This window comes from Vicia villosa, linkage group LG5, assembly GCF_029867415.1.
Source record: "Vicia villosa cultivar HV-30 ecotype Madison, WI linkage group LG5, Vvil1.0, whole genome shotgun sequence".
Lineage (NCBI taxonomy): Eukaryota > Viridiplantae > Streptophyta > Magnoliopsida > Fabales > Fabaceae > Vicia > Vicia villosa.
Genome location: NC_081184.1, coordinates 528,444 through 555,847, shown reverse-complemented (window position 1 = coordinate 555,847; position 27,404 = coordinate 528,444). Strand labels below are relative to the sequence as shown.

At 36.0% G+C, this 27,404-nt stretch overlaps 5 protein-coding genes across 5 annotated transcripts in view; 3 read left to right on the top strand and 2 right to left on the bottom strand.

Annotated features, from left to right (window-relative positions):
• The first annotated feature begins 441 nt into the window (after window positions 1-441).
• Window positions 442-7,787, top strand: LOC131601567 (F-box/LRR-repeat protein 3-like). The gene is made up of 4 exons (XM_058873420.1): window positions 442-1,034; window positions 5,050-5,912; window positions 5,979-6,207; window positions 7,655-7,787. The coding sequence occupies exons 1-4, from the start codon at window positions 442-444 to the stop codon at window positions 7,785-7,787; spliced, it is 1,818 nt and encodes a 605-aa protein (XP_058729403.1).
• Window positions 7,788-10,510: 2,723 nt separating this feature from the next.
• LOC131601565 (F-box/LRR-repeat protein 3-like) lies at window positions 10,511-12,954 on the bottom strand. Its single transcript, XM_058873417.1, has 2 exons — window positions 11,200-12,954; window positions 10,511-10,709 (listed from the first exon to the last, which is right to left on the bottom strand). Exon 1 carries the CDS (start codon window positions 12,952-12,954, stop codon window positions 11,227-11,229), a length of 1,728 nt encoding a protein of 575 aa, XP_058729400.1. The 3' UTR covers window positions 10,511-10,709; window positions 11,200-11,226.
• Window positions 12,955-14,066: 1,112 nt separating this feature from the next.
• On the top strand, window positions 14,067-14,894 carry LOC131601560 (uncharacterized). Its single transcript, XM_058873413.1, has one exon. The coding sequence runs from the start codon at window positions 14,067-14,069 to the stop codon at window positions 14,892-14,894; it is 828 nt and encodes a 275-aa protein (XP_058729396.1).
• A 501-nt stretch (window positions 14,895-15,395) lies between these two features.
• LOC131601067 (chloroplastic group IIA intron splicing facilitator CRS1, chloroplastic-like) overlaps window positions 15,396-27,404 on the bottom strand; it is a 45,340-nt gene continuing 33,331 nt past the window's right edge. The window contains exon 8 of the mRNA XM_058872789.1: window positions 15,396-15,554. Within this exon, the coding sequence (XP_058728772.1) occupies window positions 15,501-15,554 (54 nt within the window). The 3' untranslated portion in view covers window positions 15,396-15,500. The remainder of the gene's footprint in view (window positions 15,555-27,404) is intronic.
• On the top strand, window positions 16,683-18,509 carry LOC131601446 (F-box/LRR-repeat protein 3-like). Its single transcript, XM_058873256.1, has one exon. The coding sequence runs from the start codon at window positions 16,683-16,685 to the stop codon at window positions 18,507-18,509; it is 1,827 nt and encodes a 608-aa protein (XP_058729239.1).

The following is a 27,404-nucleotide window of genomic DNA, read 5'->3' as shown; positions in this document are numbered from 1 at the left end:
TCAAAGCTATCATTAAATAAAGATAAATGCCCCATCTCATTTTTGTTTTAGTGACATAGATAGAAACTAAGGATGTCTTGTTTGCAAAGTTTTAACTCTTAAATATAAGATTTTTTTCTTTCTAGACTTGTTTCTATGAGAGGTAATTTTTTTCAGAATACCAATTTACAAATTAAATATGTATTTAATCGTCATTTGGCTACTCTTCCTTAAATTTTAATAAACTTATAAAAATACTTAAACCTATTTGAGTCGGTTTAAGTTAAGCTGTAGGCCCATATTTCTTACCCTAGTTAAAATACTTCATTCTATTCCATAACACATACACAAAACACCAAAAACGAAAACCTAAGGTTGCTTTTCTCAAATATTGGCGGCACCAAAGTTTCCAACAACATGAAGAGGAAAAGAAACTCTCTCAAATCAAAATCAACTATGCCCATGGCTGCTGCTGCTTCTTCTTCTTCAAGTAATGTTTACTTACTAGATGAGTGTTGGGAATATATCTTCAAATTCCTTATCAACCACGATACCGAGTACACTCACCGTCGCTACGTTGAACTAAAGCCTCTTTCTCTCGTATCCAAACAGTTCCTCTCCGTCACAAACCGTCTTCGATCATCTCTCACATGCACCGTCTATAATCCAACATGCCAGTTCTTCCATAGATTCTCCAACATCGCCTCCCTCGACCTATCCTACTACGTTGGTGGTGATCTCGATGATCTTCTCATCCAAATCTCTCGTTTTCCATTGAAAATCACATCACTCAATATCTCAAACCAACTCATTATTCGAGTAAAGGGATTGCGAGCTTTCTCCAAAAACATTACAACTTTGACATCTCTAGTATGTTCCAACATTGCTACTCTCTATTATACCCACATGTTATTCATTGCCGAATGCTTCCCTCTCCTCGAAGAACTTGACTTCAGTAAACCTAAACAGTTTAAATTTAACAAAACCGCCTTCTTCCCTGCACAGGCTCTTTCGTTGGCACTGCCCAAACTCCGCAAAGTTAATGTTGCAAATTATTAATGATAATTAATAATATGATTATGTTCCAAAATGACAAGGAAAATATGTTATGATTTGAATTTTGAATTCGAAGAGTGGTAACTCTTCATGGAATATTGCAACTGTTGGTGAACCATGCTGTGGGCCAAAAGTCATAACTCTTGGAAAAGAAATTGTTTCACCAAGGGTCGCTACCTTGTGAAACAATATCAGCATGGCCTATAAAAGCATAATTTCGGATTCATAATTAAAATCAGAAAAAATGCAAATCCTTTAGAATAATTCCAGTGCACTCTTCGCTACATTCGAGTTTTCGCCGGTCTTGCGCAAACTCGATAAGGCTGAATTATCCTGGGTATTCCTGCGTAGAAACTCCAAGACAAATTGGGAGTGCTTGAAATACTATAAGGAAAGTGTTCCGTACACGATTCTAGCCTCGATTCCATTCGGTTTAAGTTAATTTTCTAACAATCTTATAGTACTTCAAGTAATGGCAATCGAGACATTTTATTTCAAACATCAAAAGATGAACTATTTTGTTGTAGACACATTCTTAACACAAGAAGAATTTGCATCATGAATCCGGGTACGTTTTATCATTTTCATAAAGATTAGACAATATATGGTGTTTTGTATGAATCAGAACACAACTATTTAAAGAATAGTTTTCTAACATATATGTACATAATTATAATTTGTAATTGCCGAACGTTGCTTGCCTTGATGTAGAAAGTTTTATGTAGAATATGATTTCACATTAATAGAATATTGGCAAAAAGAATGAATCATATATCTATATCATATTAAATTATACCATGGTAATGTTTCATGTTATTTTATTAAAAATAGTTCAATTTCCATCAATATATAATATTATATAATTAGAATTAGAGACTCATAAACAGCATCCAAATCAAAATCGAATTCCATATTTGTGAATTCAAATGTACAGTTACCTTAAAAAATCTGAATTGTATACAATGTTTTATGTTTTAGTAGTCTCAGATACTGTGTATAATACTTGTCTTTTATAAATACTGAAACGGTGGTATGAACATATTAAAATATGTAATTGTCTTGTACCGGTTGGTATTTTAATGGATTTAACGGAACGATTAGAAAATGACGTAAAATATGGAAATGTAATATTGGTGTATGCATGATAAATGATCGATACTGGTCTTAAACATTTAAGTGTGTTTTTGTTTTTTGACAAGATGTAAGTGTGTTTTTGAAAGCAAGTGTTGGTATAAATAAAAATATTGGAACGTAATCAATTTCAAAGATAGATTAGTGCCAAGGATTTTATACAAAAGAAATGTGTTGATTGTTTCAACACGTATGCACTAATATAGCAAGCATAACGAACATTGGAGTTTCGTTTGCATTATTTTTTTTGCATGATCTTATAGTTCATCAAATGGAGATCTCGATGAGGAGATTTATATGGAGAAACCAGAAGGTTATGTGCTTCCTAGTAATGAACAAAAGGTGTGAAAGCTTGTTAAATTCTTGTATGGATTAAAACAAGCACCGAAACAATGACATTAAAAGTTTGACTTTGTCATTGTAAGATTCTCCGATTAAGGAGGAACCACACAAGTTAGGGGGAGAATTTTCAATATTATCAAAACAAGAATTCAAAGAGTTTGTCATCATCAAAAAGGGGGAGATTGTGAAGAATACATCTTATATTTAGTTTTGATGAAGACAAAGGTTATCAAATAAGAAAAGGATCTAAAGTGTCATGTACATCAATGATGTGGTTGATCAAGAAGGTTGAACATAGAAGTTCAAGAGAAGATTTGAGAGAAGTGAACATAACTAAGGTACTCATTGCAATTTATACTATTTATTTTAAATTGCTCATAATTTAATCTCTCACTTCATCTAAAAACCTTCTTGCATCATCATGCATGATTATCTAAAAACCTTTTTCATCTAATTCTTGTGATAAGTGTTTGTACACAAAGTTGTGTAAGAATTTTGTGATATTCCTTTGTCTCCATGTTGATCATTATCAAAGAGACGAATGAAATCTTAGAAACAAAGAGGTTTCTAACTTCCACATTCAAGATGAAAAATCTTGAAATAGTGGGCACTCTTTGCGATCAAAGTAAAACGAAAGAGTGGGGGTTGAGAAAACCACATTCAAGATGAAAGATCTTGGACTAATTGACACTCTTTTGGAGATCAAAGTAATACAAAAATAGTGGGGGTTATAAACTTAGTCAAAGATACTTTGAGAAAGTTCTTGATAAGTTCAAACTATCACGTTTCCAGAAAGTGAATATTCAATTTGATCTTAGTGTCAAAATGATGATGAAAGAGATGTGGCTTTATTAGAATACGCAAGTGAAATTGGTGTTCTAATGTAATGTACTAGACCTGACATAGCATTTGCACTTAGTAAATGAGTAGATTTACTAGCAATCCAAATGGTGAGCACTCCAAAGAAATCACAAGGATTTTGATTATCTTTCAAAACAAAATCTTGACCTCCATTATGGTAGGTTTCCTACCATAGTAGAAGGATATACCAATATGAGTTGGATATTGAGTGTTGGAGTTCATATATTTACAACTAAGTGGATATGTACACTAGTTGGGGTGAGATTTCTTGGAAGAGCAATAAATAAAGATGCATGACTATCTTGGCCATGAAGCCATAGTGTGTGGATATTTCTACCACTGGTCAAAAAAGTTGAATGATTGAGGGACCTTCTGTTGGAAGTTCCATTGGCTATAAACACGGTGTTTCAAAGGTGTTAACACAACGTGACAGTTAAGCCAGTTTAGCAAAAGAATTCAGATAAGTGTAAAATGAAAAGTTTGGGCACTGAGGCCTTAGATATTCTTTCGTGAGAAAATTGATTAAAGATGTAATCATTTCATTCACATATATACGATCGATCTATAATTTGAATGATTCATTTACTAAACCAATGGTCATGGATTAGTAAAGACAATCTCAAAAAGTGTGAGGTTGAAACTCCTTGAATAAGTGTTCCAACAATGATAGCAACCCAATCTGAAGTTAATACATCTTAACCTAAGATTCAATGGGTAACAACAAGTCGTTGATTTGGAAGTTGGTGCAACATTTTGTGACAATGTTGACTATTATATAATTGAGGGTTGAGTTTTTATAGAAACTCTTAATGAAGTTCTATATCGAGGAGGATATGTATCTCAAGAAATAGATACAAACTGAACTTCACCTATATGAATTTCAAGATGGTGCCGTCTTAAAGTGAGAGTTGGAGTTTCTCTCATAAAAAATTCATGAAAACAGGAAAAGCACATGGCCATAAATAGTGCTAGGCGAGATATGTAGGCGAAGAACCTTTAAAGAGTGTGTGTATAGTAACGCCGGTCTGATCACATGGGATAACGGTTCAAAGCATAGCTACCTAACGTTCCGATTAGGCTTTGCGTTGTCTTTACTAAGGTTAAGTTCAAATCGAAAGATACCTAACTGTATTAACACTCTTTTGCTTTCTATATTCTGGAATTAGACTTGTCATTATTAGAACAAGTGGGGGATTGTTGCAAATTATTAATGATAATTAATAATATGATTATGTTCCAAAATGACAAGGAAAATATGTTATGATTTGAATTTTGAATTCGAAGAGTGGTAACTCTTCATGGAATATTGCAACTGTTGGTGAACCATGCTGTGGGCCAAAAGTCATAACTCTTGGAAAAGAAATTGTTTCACCAAGGGTCGCTACCTTGTGAAACAATATCAGCATGGCCTATAAAAGCATAATTTCGGATTCATAATTAAAATCAGAAAAAATGCAAATCCTTTAGAATAATTCCAGTGCACTCTTCGCTACATTCGAGTTTTCGCCGGTCTTGCGCAAACTCGATAAGGCTGAATTATCCTGGGTATTCCTGCGTAGAAACTCCAAGACAAATTGGGAGTGCTTGAAATACTATAAGGAAAGTGTTCCGTACACGATTCTAGCCTCGATTCCATTCGGTTTCAATTAATATTCTAACAGTTAACTTGTCTCGTAATTCCTATATCTCCAACGAATTACTTTTCCACATGTGCAAGAACTGTAAGCTTCTCAAAGAGGTTAACATCATTAATTGTTGGCGCATAACCCTGTCTGACATCGCAGCTGATCTCCACGAGAGGCCAACGTTGAGCTCTTTATCTTTTTCAGCAAGCAAGTTCCACCCCCTCACTTCATCTTTCATTGACTCTTTGGTGATTTTGAAGGGTTTGACTTCACTTGATTTGTTCAATTTGAGAATATCCGATGAGTTGCTCTCCTCTATTGCAATGGAGGGTCTTCCTTTGACAAGGCTTGGTCTCCGAAATTGTTCAGGCTGTAGTTATACTGGAATATATTCTTTGCTATCCAAGTCTCCATGTATACAACATTTGATTCTTCAAAGGGCTTCTTGTCTGAATAATCAACATGTTGCCGAGTTGTCTTTATTTCTGGATGATTTGATCTCTATAAACCTTAGTCGTTGTAAAAGACTCACAGAATCAGCCTTGTTTGCACTTGTTAGGAACTGTCCTTCACTTATTGAGATCAATATGGGTGGGACATCTATTGGAAAAGAGAGCGTAAGGAATTCTAATTCATCGAAGGATCCTATTGTAAACTCTCAATTAAAGTCTCTCTATTTGGCTAATTGTGAGAAGTTAAGAGATGAAACCATCATAAGGTTTTCTTCCATTTTCTCCAATTTGCAGCTGCTTGATTTGAATTCTTTCCAACCTGATGAAGATATTGGTCAAGTTTTTAGGAGATTTTGTAACATTAGACATTTGAATTTAGCCAAATGTCCAAGAGTGAAGCTACTTGTTGGAATGAACTTTGAACTTCCTAACTTGGAGGTGTTGAATTTGTCATGTACAAGCGTTGACGATAAAACACTCTATACAATCACAAAGGGTTGTCGCGGGCTTTTGCAATTCAACCTTGAAAATTGTCGTAATGTCACACAGAAAGGAGTGAAACATGTGCTTGAAAACTGCACACAACTAAGAGAGATCAATTTGCGGAATTGTTCTAATGTGGATCGTGATGTTTGCTCAGTGTTATTGTCAAGCCTGTCTTTAAGAAAGATAATTGCTCCATCTCGTATTCGTTTCACTAAAGGAACTATGAAACTCTTTTCGCATCATGGATGCCGTGTTTGCAAGCATTCTGCAAAAATGTAAGTTTTTTTTTTTATCAACTTTAATTCTATGATAGTTAAATGTCAACTTACAACTGAGTATTTACTCATTAGTCTGCATATGATAATCATTTACTCATTAGTCAATCATTTAGTGATATGTTGTTTAATCACATTATCAGTTTGGGTGCTTGAAAGTGTTTCTAGATGTTTTTGTTTTCTGTTGGGTAATATTGCTTAATTAATAATCCACAAGTGTGTTCTTCTATATGATGAATCATAATTGAAAACAGTGAATGGCACTGACTAATACACAACACATCATTGTGCTGCAGGAGATGCTAACATCAACTACAACTACAGGGATCTGTTGGTTGAAATTGAAAATCTGCAGATAGAATACCAAAGAGAGTGCTTCATGTTTTGAAGACAAGTTTTGTTTTTCTCCTATTTATTCAGTATTGCTACTTTGTAGAGCAACTTAAGTTTTGAATGTTCAGTTTTTTTTTATGATAGATTACATTAAGGCTTTGTTTGGATTGATGGAATCGGATGGAGCGGAGCGGAATGGAATGGAATAAAATGATATTCTGTTGTTTGGATAATTTAAAAACGGATGGAGCGGAGCGGAAATGAATGGTATGGATTCCATTCCATTCCATCACTTACCACCATATTCCTTCCCCTCCGATTTGGGCGGAATGAATAATTTGTCTTATTCCGTTCTAAAATTTCCAAACAATGGAATGGTATATTCGTTCCGCTCCGTTCCACTCCATCCCACTCCGCTCCATTCCATTCCACTCCGTTCATTTCGTGATATCCAAACATACCCTAACATTCTCTCTGCCAGCAACTAATTATATCATTCTGTTTAATGTTATCATTCTTCTTTACTTGGCTGAAACAGTGACCAAATCCTATTCTCCAAATCCTATTCTCAAATTTTTTTCTCTGTATATATTTTTTGGGTTAGCAGGTGTATTTAGATATAGTATCTGATTTGACTAAAACAATTCAAAGTTTTAAATCTATGAAAAATCCAAACTAATTATATTTGTTAGATAGAGCAGATTTTCGGTAGTCGTTTTTTTATTGTTATATATATATATAATCTCAATATGTAACAAGAAAATAAGAACCACGACACCAATACTCCATTGTTCTTCAACGTAATAGTCTTAATATGGAACAAGTATTGAATATGAATAACAAGAAGATAACCTGTATTGAATCTTCGCAACAACAACAATCCCTTTCTTCTACCAAAACAACAACACCCCCTATTGCTATTGCTGCAGAACCTGTTTTTTACTTACCTGATGATTGCTGGGAGCATGTCTTTTCATTCTCTATCCCGAGTCTCTAAACACTTCCTTTCCATCACCATCCGACTCACATTATCTATCAACATCTCTCATCCATCACATTCTTTACTATCATATCTCTTCCATAAGTTCTACAACCTTAATTCCCTTGAAATCAGGTTCCACTCCCTTGATCTCGACGCAGGCATTGCTTTGGCTCTCCGTGACAGACTAACATTGAAATCCTTATCTATTGCCTGGATTGAATTAAATCACGTTACTTCACAGTACATTGACTCATTCGTCAGTTAGTGCAATAACTGAAATAAAGGAATTGTAAATTGGGGAAAACGGAAGAAAATGTTTTGATGCTTTCATCTCTTAATCATGAATTGCGAGACAACCAAAGTGACTCTAATTGAAAGCTTACAACAATTAATAAAGTTTGATTATGTTAGATATGTGGGTGTTTAGCTGCCTTCTTTAGTTGGACTTTGAAAGTTTGATTTCTATCTTGATTCAAATTTCATGTTGTAAATATTTTGACATGGTTTTGTGTTGAAATTATTATTAAATTAATTGATTGATTATATTTTGTTATGATTTGTTCAAAATTTGAATTTAGGACCTGTGCCTGAGGAATAGTAGATGTCCCCGATTAATCTTTACCATAGCGACTTGATTCTTAATTATTGGGTCTCTCATGTATGCTATTATTTTTCGTCAATGCCTACCGGTAGTGATGTTTAAATATGTTACTGATTTAACTATGCAGTCATATTGTGAACTAACCAAAATCTAGTTTGTTAAAGACATTTTTGATGTTTTTCATAATCTATTTTGTGAAGTGAATTGAAATTGGTGACTCCATTGACATATGAGTGGAGGGATTCAAACTACATTATTGAAAGACACTTGGAATTATGTTTTATTATACATTGCAGATAGGAAATAAAAAGCCTAGCTAGGGAGATCAAGCATTCAGGCATTAGACAAACAAATAGAATCATCCAATTTTTCTCCTTTGTCTCTCCCGACATTGCTGATAACCCCGCTTTTGTGAAAACATTGAGATAGAGGTTGTAGGCTGACTTAACCAAGTAGTTGTCTTGTCGAACACCTGTTCAGTTCTGTTGATCGGTTTCATTTTGATGCAGAGTTTGCATGCACACATTTGTACGACATGTCAGGGTTCTCTTAAACCTAAGCATATTAGTATTGGAATAAAAACTTGAACCAACCTTTAGCTTGTTGATTTCATATTCCAAATTTAGATCAATACTTTGACTTTTTTCTATTTTGGATATTGCTTAGGAATATTATTGATATCTGAGTTCACAATCTGTATCCCATGATAGATTAATCGAAATAACGGTGAACAAATGATTTTGTTTTATTCTTTAATTGAAATATTATTGCTGCCCTTAGTTATTCTGTTTTATTCTTTAATTGAAGCTTCAAATGTGTTTACTCCGAAGAACAAAGTTTATGTGCATTCTAATACTCCTATGATGTGTTTGTTATGAAACATGGACTGTGTTGCAAAACTCGTGTGGCTAATTAAGATCATAAAAAGGGCTTCTTTATTGGATTCAAAAGCATATAAAAAAGAATGACATTTAAGGACCAACACTTGTATATGTTTACTGCCTCTATAATAAATAAACTAGGTAAGATAATTATAATAAAAACTTTCAGTTTGAAAGCAATAATATGCAGATAAATAACAACATGTTTACTTTCTTCCAGTTTCAAACGATTTTCCATTCAAACCAATAATCAAATTACTTTTATAAGGCAATTCTAAACCAATAAGATTGAAATTCGAAGTGAATTATAAAACGTATACATATACTCATAAACGAAGAGCTTAACAAGACTCCAGATTTTGTTCTCATACCTTGCATTGGTAGTAAAGAGGGTTTCCATCTATGCCACTCTTAAGTTGAACCGTGTTAAAAGGCACGTTCGGGCCCGACACCTTTGAAAAAAGGCATGTTCGGGCCCGTGTCAGACACATACACCTACACTTATGAATTATGATTACATTTAACTTATTCATTTTTTCAAATTATTACCAGTATTTATTGTCGTGTCAGACAGTGTTAGTGTCTTGCTCGGGGTGTCCATGCTTCAGTCTATAATAGAGTGTAATGCTATATTCAACTTGTTTACTTTCATGTTGATCGTTCATAATCTATGGGGGCTTTTCATATGTTGCAGAAATCGTCTTCCACGGTCTCCTCAGGTCTGCTGAACTTGTGCAGAATAGAATAGCTGAATTTCATACTGAGTTGGATGGTGACATGATCTCAAGTAAAATTGAGTGCTCGGCAGACAGTGCCACATGAAACATATGTTTATTTCATGGATCTTTTGGCAAAGACAATCAGGTCAAAGTTTCTCTTATCAATGCATGATGTTATCTTATTGTGATTTTACTTGATGTGCCTAAATCTCGCTGCCCAATAATGTTATGTTCTCCCACACTAAAGTTATTATCTACTAATTGCAGGAGCACCCCGAGTGGGAAATTAAGAACGGTTCCGTCTTCTATCAAAAGGCAAAAGACTCTGCACCTTGCAAAGAAATACCATCTCTGCAACTCATCAACCAAACACTTAGTTATGCTAGGGAGTTGGAGAGGATTATCTAAAAGGAAATGCATGCAAATAGGCCTGCGTTTTCAGAAATTGCTAAACACTGTCTTTTGTCTATGGATTGACTTCTATATCATAGGAATTAGATAACTAATGAGGATGCAGTTCCAATTTCAAGTTAGCGGAAATGGATTCAGTGACTTTCCCCGGTAACTTTGGTGCAAATTGCTGTGGTGATGGCTTTAAAGTCACTCAAACTTTATCCGAAGTTAATAACTTAAGTTTGGTCAATACAATCTCAAAATCCAAATTAGTAATCATTTTCCAATCTATAATACCGAAAGCAAAGAAAACATTGAAGCTGTCAGATAATTCTTAACTTCTATTATATATCATTTTTCTTGTAGGCAGAGAGAATGTTAATGTAATCTATGATAACAAAAAACTAAACATTTTTCTTTATTTAAAGATGTAAGTTTGAAAACATAAATAAATAAAAAATTAAACATTCAAAACTTAAGTTGCTCTACAAAGTAGCAATAGTGAATAACTAGGAGAAAAACAAAACTTGTCTTCAAAACAAGAAGCACTTTCTTTGGTATTCTAGTTGTAGTTGATGTTGGCTTCTCCAGTCCTGCAGCACAATGATGTGTTGTGTATTAGTTACTGTCATTAAACAGGATGAGCCATACATAGCAAAAAAGCAGTCACTGCATTTGTTGTTTTTTCAATTGTGATTTCATGGATCAGATTTGTGTCATATAAAAGTAATGCACTATTATTAAGCAATATATAATTTGATTAAACTGACCACTAAATGATTGCAAGTTTTGTTCAAAAAGAAATACATAAAGTTGATAGAACGCATAGAAAACTCAAAAAAGTAACGGTAGAGAAAATCGTGCTGTGTAAAGATATTAATTGCAGAGACGTGAATTCAAATTTACGACATTCGGTTTGTTCACCTTTAAAAGAGTGAATTTCAAATCAAACCATACAATAAAACAGAGGCTTGATTTGCAATTTTGCATTGCACAATAATTAAAGCTATTTCATACACATTAACTTTCTTAAGAAAAACGTAATTTCTTTTAGGAGTAAATCTGAGAAGAAAAATATCTTACATTCTTAAACTTTAACAAGACGCTCTCCTAATGTTGGCAAATAAGGCATCCATGATTCGAGAAGACCTTTCTCTCTTTCTTGCTTAAATAACAATGACTTGGAGTTGTTATCTTTCTCAATGATGGTCTTAATACCACCATTGAAGCAACAAATTTTGAACGCACGTTATCGCAATACCCCAAGTTGATCTCTCTCAGGTGTGTGCAATTATATATCACATGCTTCACTCCTTTCTCGGTGATATAATCACAACCTGCAAGGTTCAGTGTCAAAAGTTGACAACAATAGTTTGAGATCACATAGAGTGCTTCATCAATAACTTCAGTAAATGACAAGTTTAACACCTCTAATTTAGAAACTCCAAAATTTATTCCAGGTAGCATAACTTTAGAACAATCTTCTAAGTTGAGATGTTTAATCTTTAAACATCTCCTTAAAACTTGACCAACACCTTCTTCAGAAACGTTGCGACAACCATTCAAATCAAAGAGCTCTAGATTAGGGAAAATAGAAGCAAACATTATGATGCTTTCGTCACTTAACCATGAATTAGAAGCCAAATTGAGATATTTTAATTGAGGGTATACACATACACCCGAGTCTATACAAAAATTAGTATCATGTATACTCTCCCATCCAATTTCTTTCATTTTGATCTCACCAAGTGTAGGACAGTTTCCAACAAGTGCAAACAATGTTGATTGTGTGAGTTTCTTACATTTGCTAAGATTTATAGACACCAAATCACTCAGAAATAATGACAATTTAACAACATGTGCATCCTTTAGGAAACCAGCATTTTGAAGATCCAAATGTTGTATTTGTTGACACTTGGATAATAGATTAAAGATTCCAACATACCTATAGCCGGTGCAATAATGGAGGACAATTCTCCTCAGAGGCAAACCTTCCCTTGCAATATCGGATAACAACTCATCGGAGATATTAAGAAAAAACAAATCAAGACAAGTCAAACTCTTCAAACGCACCAAAGAGTCAATGAAAGGTGGAGTAATGTTAGTTGCAGGTTTGGAAAAGGAAAAAGACCTCAATGAAGGTCTCTCAGAGAGAGCTAACGCCATTCCTGCAATAGTTATTTTAAAACAGCAATACAGGTTGGCCTCTTCTAGATGGTTGCAATTCTTAAACAAATGGAAAATCATTTGATCGTTGATATAACTATGACCAGAGAGGTTAACCTTACGGAGTTTGACAAGTGGTATTGTAAGCGCTTCTAGCTTTTGGAGGTATTTACCGCGGCATTCTTTGGGATTACTGAGGTCGAGTTCTTCGAGTAAAGGAAAACAATCAGCAATGAGTAAGAGGTCCGTGGTCTTGATAGAATGTAAGTTGGAACAAGTGAGAGAAGTCAAGGTTGTAATATTTTTGGAGAAAATTCTCAATCCATTGGCGGGAATTGTGGGTTTATCGGAGAGATTGAGTGATGTAAGGTTGAGTTGAAAACAAGATATTTGAGAGAGAAACATGTTGAGGTCACCGTGGAAGCAGGTAAGGTTGAGGGATATGAGATTGGTGAATCTTTGGAAAAGGTTAGGGAGGAATGGATAGTAGAGAGTGAGAGAGGATCGGAGACTGTTAGTGATAGAGAGGAACTGTTTTGAGACAGTTGAGAGAAGCTTGAAATTGTCTTCATCTTCTTCTTTGAGGAATTTAAAGACCAATTCCCAACACTCATCTAGTAAATAAAGAAATTCTTGTTTTGAAAATTTGAGAGATTTTCTTTTCCTTTTCATATTGATTGGAACAAATTTGTGATGTGATGGTTTAGGGTTTAGGTTAGGTTATGATATATATAATAGTAACAAACTCAACGAAGATTTTTTAAAAACAAATCGGTTGCAATACAAATACCATGTCAAAGTTTGTTTTAATCTTACGGAAAAATAGGTTATTTAAACCTTCCATCCCAGATAAAACAAAATAAAATCTTTCTCATAACACAAATATTTATGGTTGCATTTTTATTAGGTCAATTTACTATCAATTTATCAAATAAAACAAAGTTAAATCTCTCTCAACACAAATATTTGCTGAATATAATTCGGCTAAATTAGAGGATTATATATTAAGATTTATTTCTCAAAAAATACAAAATATATACTTTATAATTTTTAAATAGCCTGTCAATAGTTACTAAATTTTGATCTTTAAATAAATGAAATAGAGAAAAACGATAATAAATAACATTAAAGTATAGAATTTAATTGAAATACACTAACGTCGAACGGTGTAAAGAAGTTTTACACTGTTGGTGAATCTCAACCGTGATTTGTTAAAATTATTAGTACTATTATCTCGAATAAATTTAAAATTCATTTTTCCATTTTTCTATTTTATAATTATAATAATTTATTAATTTCATAAATATGCATTTAAACTGATTTATTTAATACATAATTCATGATCAATTTATAGAAAAATTAAAAATATTTATTTACTTAAAATTAAAACCTAATAAACATTTATTCAAAACTTCTCAAACAATAAAAATTCAAATTTCAAAAATTCAAAAATTCAAAACTAATGATTTATCTTTTTTTAAATTTCAAAATTTAATATATAAATTATAAATATGAAATTTAAAATTTAAAATCTTCTACAAACTTAAATCTTATCCAGTCATAGGCTAGCTGTAAATTTAAATCTAATATTTTATTTCCAAAAAAGGTTTGGAACTGCAATTTTTGATAATAGTCAAATATAATGGATAAATTTGTAAAGTATTTTGATTTTTGTGATAAGAGAAACCCACTTATAATTGTGACGTGAAGACCAAGAAACCTCTCTATCTATATATAAGGTTTTACCCTAACCCTTATTTTCAAATCCAAATCAACACCACGATATGAAAAGGAAAAGAAATTATGTTCAAGTTTCAGAAGTACGAGATGATTTCTATTTACCGGAAGAATGTTGGGAATGTATATTCAAATTCCTTAACGAAGACTTCAAGTCTCTCAGCGTCGTCTCGAAACAGTTCCTCTCTATCACCAACCGCCTTCGATTCTCTCTCACTCTTGTCCTGTATCCAAATCTACCTTTCTTCCTTCGCCTCTTTCAAAGGTTTACCAACCTCACTTCCATCGACTTCTCGCGAGTCTACTGCGACCTCAACACTCTTCTCCACGAAATCTCTCGTTTTCCATTGAATATTACATCCCTCAATCTCTCCAACCGATCCAACTTTCCTGCCAATGGCTTGATAACCTTCTCCCAAAACATTAAAACTTTGACCTCTCTTACTTGTTCCAACATTAATTTTGACTCTAACTACCACTTGTTCCTCATTGCACATTGTTTTCCATTACTACAAATACTCCACTTAAGTAACATGGAATGTTATATCTTAATCGACTCGTTCATTGAATTTGAATTTCCCAAATTAGAGATGTTGAAGTTATCCGATACAAGAGTTGATGATGAACAACTCTATATAATCGCAAAGGCTTGCCCTCGACTTTTGCAACTCTCACTCAACGATTGTCACGAGGTTACACAGCAGGGAGTAAAGCGTGTGTCAGAAAACTGCAAACAATTAAGAGAGATTCAAATACTTCCTTCAAAGGTATTATCAAGGCCATCATTGACAGATATAAGAGAACCACGATGGAGCAACATAGAGAATGAACTTTTTTCCAATTACATTGAGAAATTTCCTTTTGCTTTTATATAATGTAAGAAATTTGGATGAAGTTATCAATAAAGACAAATCTACCCGCATTTAACAAGTGGTTGTTCATCAGTTGTTATGTTTGTTCCCTTCACATAATATAGACATGATTTTCACTCTCAAGTGTTATGTTTGTTTTCTAATTATTTTGTTCTGCATGTAATATGTGTATGCAATTGCTTCATCGAATTCAGTTTGCTATGTCTTATAGGTTTATGTTCCTGTTCCATAATTGATTGCATAAATTTGACTGGTTTTTTATTGAGTTTTTCATGAGCTTGATTTGCAATTGTAGTTTGAATAAGTAATTTCTGCACAACAGACTTATTAGGTCGATTATGCCGAGAAACAGCAATATGAGGTGAGCATGTGAGCATGTTATGAATTATTTTACCCTATGAGTAAATGGTTACTTAGACAAGTCTTCATTCAGAATTTGTACAACATGTTTTTACAATAATACCGACACCAAACAATAACAATAAAACAGAGAGTTGATTTGCATGCTGAGCCATATTGAATTTTTCGTATGTCTTATCCCGTCGACCGTCGATAAGCGGACAATTTAAGAACAGTTGCAGGTTGAAACAAGTCTTAGACATGCATGCATTAGTTTTCAAATTCTCTAACCTCAATTTCCTTTCCCTGCTGCTTAAGAGTTTCCTAAAGTTTTGTCAAAAAAAAAAAAAAAGAGTTTCCTAAAGTTGCAAAAAGAATCTCAGCTATACAATAGAACAAATAAAGTTAACTTGAAGCTTAAGTTTTCAACCATAGATTATTGGAACTTACCAGTTTCAGCTTCAAATCAGAGATTGTCTTCTCTCTCTGATGAGCAAAAAACTTCAGTGACTGAAAAGTCACTGAAGTTTTCTTTTGGTTAGAAGTTTTCTTTTGGTTAGAGATTGTCTTCAAGAGACCTTTGCAATGCTTTTCTTTTGGTTAGAAGATTTCTCGCGATCCTTTCTTTAGGCCGGCTATAGTTCTTACCGCGGTAAATAATAATAGCATGTCCCTCTTTTAGTTTATCAACCGAAACTAAAATTCCGCCACTCTCTTTTTCTATAAACTGTGCAGTGTAGATGACCCGACTGAGTAGTCTCTGCATCGTTATGACCTTCGCTACTTCCCTGAATTTCCAATGTTGATGCAGTCCTTCCAATACACCGTCGAAGATTCCTCGCCTTCCTGCGCTCATTGTTGAGTATAGTTTCTTAGACAAGGCTATACAGACTAACGAACAGAGACGAATCGAAATTCAAGAAGTGAAATTGGTTTACCGAGAACAAGGGAATTTTAAGATAGCAGCAGCTAAGCCTTGAAGTCCTTTGTTTCTTCCTTCATAATAAAGATCGAATTGCATCTATTTTTTAGCATCAACCATAAAACAAGAAAATAAAAATCTATAATATATTTTAAGCCTGATAAGAAATTGAAGAACTTAATCAAGAAGGAGGGTACTACCGAGTACCGAGAACAAAATGAGTTGGTAAAGGGTGCGAAATCTTTCTGAAGTATGTTAGTTTTTTAACTTATTTTCGTAAGTTTTTCAAAATAATTAAACATTATTTTTCAAAAATACTTAAACCTATTTGAGTCAGTTTAAGTTAAGCTGTAGGCCCATATTTCTAACCCTAGTCAAAATACTTCATTCTAAACAAACCCTAAAAAATTAAAACTTCTGATTTTACAAATAAATAGATGTAAAACTACTCCATAACATATACACAAAACACCAAAAACGAAAACCTAAGGTTGCTTTTCTCAAATATTGGCGGCACTGAAGTTTCCAACATGAAGAAGAAAAGAAACTTTCTCAAATCAAAATCAACAAAGGCCATGGCTGGTGCTTCTTCTTCTTTATCATCCATACAAACTAGTAGCAAAGAAGTAGCTACGTTTTCAAGTAATGTTTACTTACTAGATGAATGTTGGGAATGTATCTTCAAATTCCTTATCAACCACGACATCGAGTACTCTCACCGTCGATACGTTCATTTGAAGCCGCTTTCCATCGTGTCCAAACAGTTCCTCTCCGTCACAAACCGTCTTCGATCATCTCTCACGGTCTATAATCCAGCATGCCAATTCTTCCATAGATTCTCCAACATCGCCTCCCTTGACCTATCCTACTACGTTGGTGGTGATCTTGACGATCTTCTCGTCCAAATCTCTCGTTTTCCATTGAAAATCACATCACTCAATATCTCAAACCAACTCAAGATTCCAACAAAGGGATTGCGAGTTTTCTCCAAAAACATTACGACTTTGACATCTCTCGTATGTTCCAATATTGCTACTCTCTATTATACCCACATGTTATTCATTGCTGATTGCTTCCCTCTCCTCCAAGAACTTGACTTCAGTAAACCTACACATTTTAAATTTGACAAAACCGCCTCCTTCCCTGCCCAGGCTCTTTCGTTGGCACTGCCCAAACTCCGCAAAATTAACCTGTATGGTAATTACGATATCTCCAACGAAGTACTTTTCCACTTGTGCAAGAACTGTAAGCTTCTCCAAGAGGTTACCGTCATTAAATGTTGGCGCATAACCCTGTCTGACATTGCAGCTGATCTCCACGAGAGGCCAACGTTGAGCTCTTTATCTTATTCAGCAAGCAATTTCTACCCCCTCACTTCATCTTTCATTGACTCTTTGGTGATTTTGAAGGGTTTGACTTCACTTGATTTGTTCGATTTGAGAATATCCGATGAGTTGCTCTCCTCTATTGCAATGGTGGAGGGTCTTCCTTTGACAAGACTTGGTCTCCGAAATTGTTCAGGCTGTAGTTATAGTGAACTATTTTCTTTGCTATCCAAGTGTCCATGTATACAACATTTGATACTTGAAAGTGCTTCTTTTCTGAATAATCCACATATTGCCGAGTTGTCTTTATTCCTGGGTGATTTGATCTCTATAAACCTTAGATATTGTAATAAACTCACAGAATCAGCCTTGTTTGCACTTGTTAGGAACTGTCCTTCACTTATTGAGATCAATATGGAATCTACATCTACTGGAAAAGAGCGCGTTAGGAATTTTAATTCTTCTAAGGATTGTATTGTAAACTCTCAATTAAAGTCTCTCTATTTGGCTGATTGCGAGGAGTTAGGAGATGAAACCATCATAAGGTTTGCTTCCATTTTCTCCAATTTGCAGCTGCTTGATTTGAATTCTTGCCCACTTATATCTAGTGAAGGTATTAGTCAAGTTTTAAGGAGAGGTTATAACATTAGACATTTGAAGTTAGCCTATTATTCAAGAGTGAAGCTATTTGATGGAATGAACTTTGAACGTCCTAAATTGGAGGTGTTAAATTTGTCATATACAACTGTTCACGATGAAACACTTTATGCAATCTCAAAGTGTTGTCGTGGGCTTTTGCAATTGGACCTTCAAAATTGTGTTTTTGTCACACAGAAAGGAGTGAAACATGTGCTTGAAAACTGCACACAACTAAGAGAGATCAATTTGCGGAATTGTTATAATGTGCGTGGTGATGTTTGCTCAGTGTTATTGTCAAGCCTGTCTTTAAGAAAGATAATTGCTCCATCTCATATTCGTTTCACTAGAGGAACTATAAAACTCTTTTCGCATCATGGATGCCGTGTTTGCTAGCATTCTAAAAGTACTTAAGTGTAAGTTTTTCTGCTGTTACTTTTCTGAGTATTTCTCTTTGAACAAAACTTGCAATCATTTAGTGATCTGTTGTTTAATCACATTATCAGTTAGGGTGCTTGAAAGTGTTTCTAGATGTTTTTGTTTTCTGTTGGGTAATAATATTGCTTAATAATCCACAAGTGTGTTCTTCTATGTGATGAATCATAATTGAAAACAATGAATGGCACTAACTAATACACAACACATCATTGTGCTGCAGGAGAAGCTAACACATCAACTACAACTACAGGGATCTGTTGGTTGAAGTTGAAAATCTGCAGAGAGAATACCAAAGAGAGTGCTTCATGTTTTGAAGACAAGTTTTGTTTTTCTCCTAATTATTCAGTGTTGCTACTTTGTAGAGAAACTTAAGTTTTGAATGTTTAATTATTTATTTATTTATTTATGTTTTCAAGCTTACATCTTTAAATAAAGAAAAATGTTTAGTTTTTTTATAATAGATTACATTAACATTCTCTCTGCCAACAACTCTAATTATATCATTCTGTTTAATGTTATCATTCTTCTCTACTTTTGTGTGATGTTAATGAAACCAGAGGAAGAGGCATAGAGTTTGCCATTAGAACTTTGTGAAAAGCATTCTCTAGCTTGTCTAGGGCAGTGCTAAGACTTCCTCCATCGAAGTGCATACCGTTCTCCGTTGTCTGCCATTCTTGCAATATTCTCAATGATTTGTTAACATTCAATAGGTAAGAGCCATTGGTATTAACTGTTGATTTGTTTTGTAACAACTTAAAAACACTCTTCAACCAACAGCAATTTGATGTTTCTTCAAGCTTCTTTGTGTATGAGACATATTATTTTGATGTTTCTGAGCCATAACCACAGCAATTTGCACCAAAGTTACCGTGGAAAGTCACTGAATCCATTTCCGTTAACTTCAATTGCAAAAGAAACATGTCAGAAACGCCATCAACCACCAATGTATTTGAAATTCGAACTACATCCTCATTAATTATCTAATTCCTATGATATAGAGGTAAATGCATGTATACAGTAAAAAAAGAGAAAGGAAAAGGTACACCAAGAAACAATCCCTAGACAAAATCATATATGTTGGAGAACTAGTTAAAAGGAAAAAAAATCAGGTAGTAGTGATGCATTTTATCAAAAATACATATATTAATCGATTTATTATTAATCCGGAAACTCTAATCAAAATCAAAGTTTATATTTTTTTGGCTAAAACCTGTCCCAATTTTCCGGCCAGCCAAAGTTCTGTTTATTGCCTATATTCATGTTGATCCATGAGGACATGTTTATACCTTCTAATATTTGGAACAATACTGCTACAAAACTGATACGCCAACTTACAGTCCTGCAGCACGTGAAGTACCGTTTCTGGGAAGCCATGACATTAGACACAATTGCGTATGCCAATTCCCGTACTGTGCTTCCGAACATTAGTCACAATTGAATTATGATTTTAATAAATTTCAATAGAATCAACATATTTCTATAAGACTATTATATGCTATGGAAGGGGTAAGAAGCAGCTTAAAATAAGTATATAATGAGAATACTGGATTGGTCATAAATTAGTAAAGAATCACAACAGAACATTAAAAATGTAAGGAATTAAGAATAATCATGCATGTAGTCAATATTGAAATAGCCATGTATCTTAGATAAGGAAATACTCCTAAAGAACTTCATAAGCACCAACGGCCTCCAAGTCGCCTCCTTTCTAGGATCGAAACCAACCGGAATACCAAAAAAATAAAAATTGCTTTCCTCCACTTTACAAGAGAGAAAAGAACCCGCGGCTTCCACAAAAGACTCCGTAGTATTGATTCCAATTAATTTGCTTTTATGAAAATTGATACCGAGACCCGACACAATCTCAAAAGCTCTTAAAACCCCCTTTATCGCCCTTATTTGCTTCCAAGATCCTTCCCCCACCAAAAGAGTGTCATCCGCAAATTGGAGAATATCCACCCGACAAGTGTTTTTAATTCTAAAGCTCTCAAATTCCCCAATTTCTATAGATTTCCTCACCAACCCCGCAAGACCCTCCGCCACCAAAACGAAAAGAAAAGGAGAAAGAGGATCTTCTTGTCTTAACCCTTTGAAAACACCAAAATCCTTCCTAGGACTTCCGTTGACAAGCACCGACATACTACTATTGAAAACCAACAATTCCATCCAACCCATCCATCTCCTACCAAATCCCATTCTCTTCATCATATATCTCAAAAAACTCCAACTAACTTTATCATACGCCTTCTCAAAATCAACTTTAAACAACACACAATTTTTTCTTTCCTTCCTCGCATAATCCACCACCTCATTAGCCACCAACACACCATCCAAAAGGTATCTACCGGGCACAAAAGCATTTTGACAAGGAGAAATCACCGTATCAAGTACCCATTTTAACCTCCCCGCCAAAAGCTTTGCCACCACTTTGTACATGCAACCGACCAAACAAATGGGTCTATAATCGTCAAGAGATAGCGGGTTACTATTCTTCGGAATCAAAGATAAAAACGAGGAAGATATTGCCTTTGAGATTACATTGCCGGAATAGAAGTATTTGAAATAATTCACAAAATCATCTTTAATGATACTCCAACATTTCTTAACAAAAAGAAAAGAAAACCCATCCGGGCCCGGGCACCTATCCCCCCCACAACTCCACACCGCCTCCTTTATCTCCTCTTCTAAAAACGGTTTTTCGAGACTCTCCGCCACCTCCTCATTAATACCCTTGAAATCAACACCCTCCAACAAAGGTCTACTCTCCTCCACCTCGACAAATTTATCTTTAAAGTGCTTAAAGACCGAATCCCTCACTTCCTCCACCGTAACCGCCATTCCCTCCTCCGTAGCAATAGGACCTAAATGATTAAAACTTCTCTTCTCTTTCATGACCTTGTGGAAAAACCCACTATTAGCATCACCATCTTTAATCCATCTCAACCTAGCTTTTTGAAGGAGCATATTTTCTTTTATTCTCAAGTTTCTCCAAATCTTACTAGAAGCCTCCCTCCTTAAATCAAGATTGGCCTCAATAAAGTCCTCGGAAATATTCTCCAAGCAAACATCAACCGCATTCAAGTCCCTAACACCTTCTTCCATGTTCAACTCATACCTACCGAAGACCTCCCTATTCCACACCTTCAATTTATCCTTCAAAAGCCTAAGCTTTTCTTTAAGAACAAAATCACCCCTCCCATAAATTCTCATGTTCGCCCACTCCTTCTCCACGAAAGGCAAAAAGGAATCAAAAGAAAACCATTCATTATTGAATCTAAACGGTTTTGGACCCCAATTCGAATTATCCACCTCAAGCCAAATAGGACAATGGTCGGAAATATCCCTCTCACCAATCAATTGGCCAATCACTCCCCACCTACTCACCACATTATCCGCCACAAGGAAACGATCAATTCTACTCATTGATTTTCCATCTCCACTATACCACGAGAAATTCTTCCCCTTACAAGGAACATCAACCAACAAACTTTTGTTAATGAACTCCGTAAATAATCCCATTTCAAGATTATTCACCATACCCGTTCTCCCTTTCCTCTCTTTTCTATCTTTAACCGCATTAAAATCCCCTCCAATGATCCACTCCCCGTCAACATAAGACTCCTTCAATCTAAGAAGCTCGTTCCACAATAATCTCTTCTTAACCAAATCACAAGACGAGTAAACATTCACAACATAATAGCAATCACCCTTCCATAACACTTTAATACCTAAATAACCCTCTCCTTTGAAACTATTCACCACCTCCATTTTTCCCGCCTTCCACAAAATTAATAAACCACCCGACCTTCCCAAAGAATTAGAGAAAGAATACCCAATATCCGGTGAGACCCAAAAACTTCTCGCCACCTCCTCATTCAAAGATGTAATTTTCGTCTCTTGTAACAAAAAAATCTCCGTTTTGCCCCTCCTTATCACCTCATCAATTCTCCTCCTCTTTAGCGCACTAACGCCTCCTCTAATATTTAGAGACCCAATAATCATTGCAAACAACTTTTAAACCCCTTCCTTACCCCCTTTCTTCCATTCTCCAAGGTATTTATTCGGCTTTCCAATTTTTTCCTTCCCTCCGCATCTACCACTCCCAAAGCTACGATAGCCGATAGTATTTTATCGCCACTATCACCATCCAAGAACGCCCATTGTCTTTTATTACTCCTACAAATATCTGACTCCTCATTTTGTTGCCCATATTGGATTTTGTTATCAACAAACAAACCCTTACCCCTTCCTGCTATCACCGCCCCACTGCCAGAATCAAGACATTCCGACTTGCTCTCCTTTCTTTTATTCACTTCTCCCTTCTTACTCCTACCTGCTAAGTTGACATCAGCCAAGCATTTAATCTTTAACTTTTTTTCTTTGACAGCCACCAAAGGATTCAAACTGCATTTGATAGGCGACTCCGATAAAGATCCTGGGAGCATGACCGCAGCATCTCTGCCTGGGCTAGGAACAATCCTTTTATGTTGTAAACTAAGCAAACTGTCAAACTGTCCCACAGAATCCAAACTGTTCTGCTGAACCGACACAGAATTAGCTGGGACTTGATTTACTGAGCACGGCATACACGCATTAGGATTCGAGAAAAACCTCCCCTGTCCAATCTCCTCAACCTGTCCCAACTCTCCAATTCCATCAGCCCCTCCCTTCACCGCCGAAATCTCCTCCGAGAATTCCACTATGCTATCCTTCGACACTGCCCCCTCTAAATTAACAGAAACATTTTCAAAATATTCAATCGAATCTCCCCCCACAGACTTTTCGTTATCCACCTGCATATCATTAACAGAAAAACCATCCGAGTCTGAAGACTCTCCACCAGGGTTTTGAGTTTTGCGGTTACCTGGGTTTGTTCTCATAGCGTCCAATTTGTCTTCTCGTATCATCAGAGTGAAATCATTACCGTCAATGTCGACAACCACCCTCTCTGGTATACTGACTTCTCTTTCCACACTAATCATAATCCTTGCGATGTCGTAGCTATCTTCATTTTCTGTTTGGGCATCTAGACAGATGAAGGAACCAAAACGTTCAGCCAGCTGCTTGAAGAAATCCACAGACCAAGCAACAACCGGAACTCCGAAAATGCTTATCCACACCACCTTGCTCGTATCAACCATGTCTTCCTTCCATAAAGAAATATCTTCGAACCAACATTTCCACCACTTATCTCCGTCTCCGATCAAATCTGCAATAACACCACCTTCCGTCTCTTCCAGCAAAACAAGACTCCCACCCATCGGTGTTGCTTTTATGGTGAAGAAACCCCCCATCTCGAACTGGGTTTGTATGTTATACGCAGATCCTGGAACTTTAACGCGCCCCACAAACGCTTTGCTCAATCTCGTCCGCCTGTGTTCATCCACCTTAAACCCCCACTTCTCTATATCCTCCTTCGATGTTTCCCCCATCCTGTGCCTCTTCGCAACCACCTCAACATAACTTCTGTCATCCCTTTCCTTCGCGCTTACCCCTATGAGCTGAGAAACAGACTGATGCTTTGCAAAAACCCGACCATTACTCTTGTTCCGAACTTCTGCCTCCCCCTCCCTTTTCGATCCCCTTTGAAATCGAGGAATATTCGCGTGAATCTTTTTCCCAAGTATCTGAACATTATCCAACCTCACCCCCAGCATCCTCTCATCCTCCACTTCAATGAATCTAGCGAAACCGAAACATTTTCCTAATTTGTTTCGTCTTGGTGAAATTGAGACCTCCACCACTCTTCCAATACACCCAAACAGCTCGAAGAACTCCTTTGCTTTGAACTGGAAATTCAGAAAAATAGAAAGAAGACACCTTTGTCGCACTGTTTCCCTGATTTTTGAGCCACCCACCCAAAGGGAAAGTATCCCAATTTGGCTTCAGATTCCTGAAAACCCTACTCCGCCGTACTTCCTGCCATCCTCCGCCCCAGTTTCCTTCTCTCCGGCCACCGCTCATCGGCTAAAAGACAACACCCTAACCCTCTTCGTAGAGAGAGGTTATTGTGATAAAAAATGGTTTAACGTATGCATTTATATTATGTAATTTAAATATTTTGTGACATGCACCCTAATAAATCTCCCGGCCCCGACGGCTTTAATCCGGCTTTTTACAAAAACTTTTGGGAACTTTGTGGTAGAGACATTTGGCAGGCAGCGACTGAATGGTTTCGAGGGGGTATTTTCCAACATCCCTGAACAATACCAACATTTGCTTAATCCCGAAATGCTCCAACCCTCAAAGTATGAAGGATTATCGACCAATTTCCCTTTGTAATGTTGTGTATAAACTGGTGTCAAAAGCTTTAGCCAACAGAATGAAACATTTATTGAATAAATGTGTCACAGAGGAACAATCAGCTTTTATTGAAGGTAGATCGATTCTCGATAATGCTATGATCGCTTTTGAGGTCATCCATGCACTTAAAAGACAAACACGAGGCAATAGGGCGAACTTGGCCCTTAAAATCGACATTAGCAAGGCGTATGATAAAGTGGACTGGGGTTTCCTAAGAGGTGTTCTATCCCGTTTGGGCTTTGATGAGAAATGGATTCATTGGATGATGATGTGCGTTACTTCGGTACACTATACTGTTCTTGTTAACTCGGATCAGGCAGGACCAATTGAACCAGGGAGAGGGCTTAGACAAGGGGACCCACTGTCCCCTTACTTGTTTATTCTTGTTACGGAAGGTCTTTCCAAACTCATGAAAGCATCGGTGGCCCGTGGTGATACTCGCGGGATACAAATCTGTAGAGGGGCACCTAAAGTGTCCCATCTACTTTTTTCTGACGATTGTTTTTTGTTTTGCAGGGCAAACTTATCCGAAGTGACAAACTTGATGAAGATAATTAAGACTTATGCGGAGGCTTTAGGTCAGGAAATTAATCTGACTAAATCGGAGGTGTTTTTTAGCCGCAACTTATCCAAACCAGCCCAGGAGGATCTTGCCAGTATCATGGGAGTTCGTCATGTGTTAGGAACAGGAAATTATCTTGGCTTATCCTCCATGATTGGAAGAAGTAAGAAGACTACGTTCGCTTATTTAAAGGATCGAATCTGGAATAGGATTAACTCTTGGAAAGGGAGATCTCTATCTAAAGCAGGCAAAGAAATTATGATCAAATCTGTTTTCCAGGCTATTCCATCGTAAATTATGAGTCTTTTTATCCTTCCAGAGGCTGTTATACAGGATATTGAAAGGATGTTGAATGCTTTTTGGTGGGGAGGTTGGAAGGATGGTGGAGGAATTCGTTGGATGGCATGGGATAGGTTAGCGTGTCCTAAGGAAGAAGGCGGTTTAGGCTTTCGAGACTTTAAAGCTTTTAACATGGCTATGGTTGCTAAACAAGGTTGGTCCTTACTTTCGAAACCAGATACCCTCGTTTCTAGAATTTTCAAAGCAAGGTATTTTCCCAATAATTCTTTTCTTGACTCTTCTCTTGGTTATAATCCGAGTTTTGTCTGGAGAATTATCTGGAAATCCCGTGATGTTCTAACTCTAGGATGCAGGTGGTGTATTGGTGATGGTAGTCAGATAAATATTATGCAGGAACCGTGGTTTCGTGGTAGCAGTGACGGTAAATTAAGAGGACCACAAAAACAGGAGGTTTACCATCTGTCTGTTAATAATCTTATGCAGGTCAATGTTAAACAATGGGATGTTGATATCGTTAGAGACCTTTTTGATGCGTCGGATATGGAAAAAATTCTGTCAGTTCCTTTGATTGAAGAAGTTACAAAAGACAAAATGATTTGGAAGGATGAGCAGGATGGTTTCTATAGTGTGAGAAAGGGTTATAATCTGTGGCGTAACGCGGTAAGAGGTAGTGAGGTGGTGGGGGGGGCAGAGAATTGGGGAAGTATTTGGAAGATCAAAGCACCTCCTAGAGCCAAGCACCTTCTTTGGCGAATTTGTAGAGATTGCCTTCCTACTCGAGAGAGACTCAGGAAACGTTTTGTGATGTGCCTGTCAGCCTGTCAGTTCTGTGATAGTACATCTGAGGATGAATGGCATCTTTTTCTGACTTGTATTGTTACTAATCAGTGTTGGAGGACAGCAGGTTTGTCTCATCTTATCGATTCCCGATTACATTCCTTTCAAGATATTAAATCTCTTATCTTTGATATCTGCTCGAAGGAAAGCCGGGAAGTTGCAGGTAGATTTGCAGTCATGTTAGATGGTATTTGGAAAAACAGGAATGACTATGTTTGGCATAATGAGCAAGAAGAAGCGTCAGCTTTGGGTTTAAAAGCGAATTACGTATGGAATGAATGGTTCCAAGCCCAAGAAAGAATGACTAGTAATGCTAGTCCCAATCATGTTCTTGATTGGAGTCCACCTCCCGTGGGTTGGCTCAAATGTAACGTTGATGCGGCTTTTAATAATAACAACAGCACTACTAATAGGGGGTGGTGTGTGCGTAAACACTTTGGCAACTTTATCTATGCAGGTATAGCATGGGATCTAGGAACTCTACCCGTCTTTGAAGATGAAGCCTTGGCTCTTAAAGAGGCTATCCTTGGGGCTATATCCTCGAATTTGGAGTTCGTAATTTTTGAAAGTGATTACCAAATTGTTACACAAGCTGTCCACTCAAATAAAAAGGGTGACTCTGAGTTTTGTCTTATTATTGATTATATTTGTAGTTTATTGTGTAACACCCTTCTAAACCCCCGCGGAAAATAGAATAATATTCAGAGTAAACATGAAATACAAGGATGTCACAACTTCTTTAACAGAAAAATACCATGGTCATTTGTCATGCTACACGAGGAACCACTTAACATAATTACAATTCATGTTCAACACAGCGGACAATAATCCATAACATTGCATATTCATTA

Coding starts and splice junctions, on each gene's coding strand:
- LOC131601567 (XM_058873420.1), top strand. CDS start 442: ATGGCTGCTGCTGCTTCTTCTTCTTCAAGTAATGTTTACTTACTAGAT. Junction 1,035..5,049: donor AAAGTTAATGTTGCAAATTA/TTAATGATAATT, acceptor GTCTCGTAATTC/CTATATCTCCAACGAATTAC. Junction 6,208..7,654: donor TGCAAGCATTCTGCAAAAAT/GTAAGTTTTTTT, acceptor CCTTGAAATCAG/GTTCCACTCCCTTGATCTCG.
- LOC131601565 (XM_058873417.1), bottom strand. CDS start 12,954: ATGAAAAGGAAAAGAAAATCTCTCAAATTTTCAAAACAAGAATTTCTT.
- LOC131601560 (XM_058873413.1), top strand. CDS start 14,067: ATGAAAAGGAAAAGAAATTATGTTCAAGTTTCAGAAGTACGAGATGAT.
- LOC131601446 (XM_058873256.1), top strand. CDS start 16,683: ATGAAGAAGAAAAGAAACTTTCTCAAATCAAAATCAACAAAGGCCATG.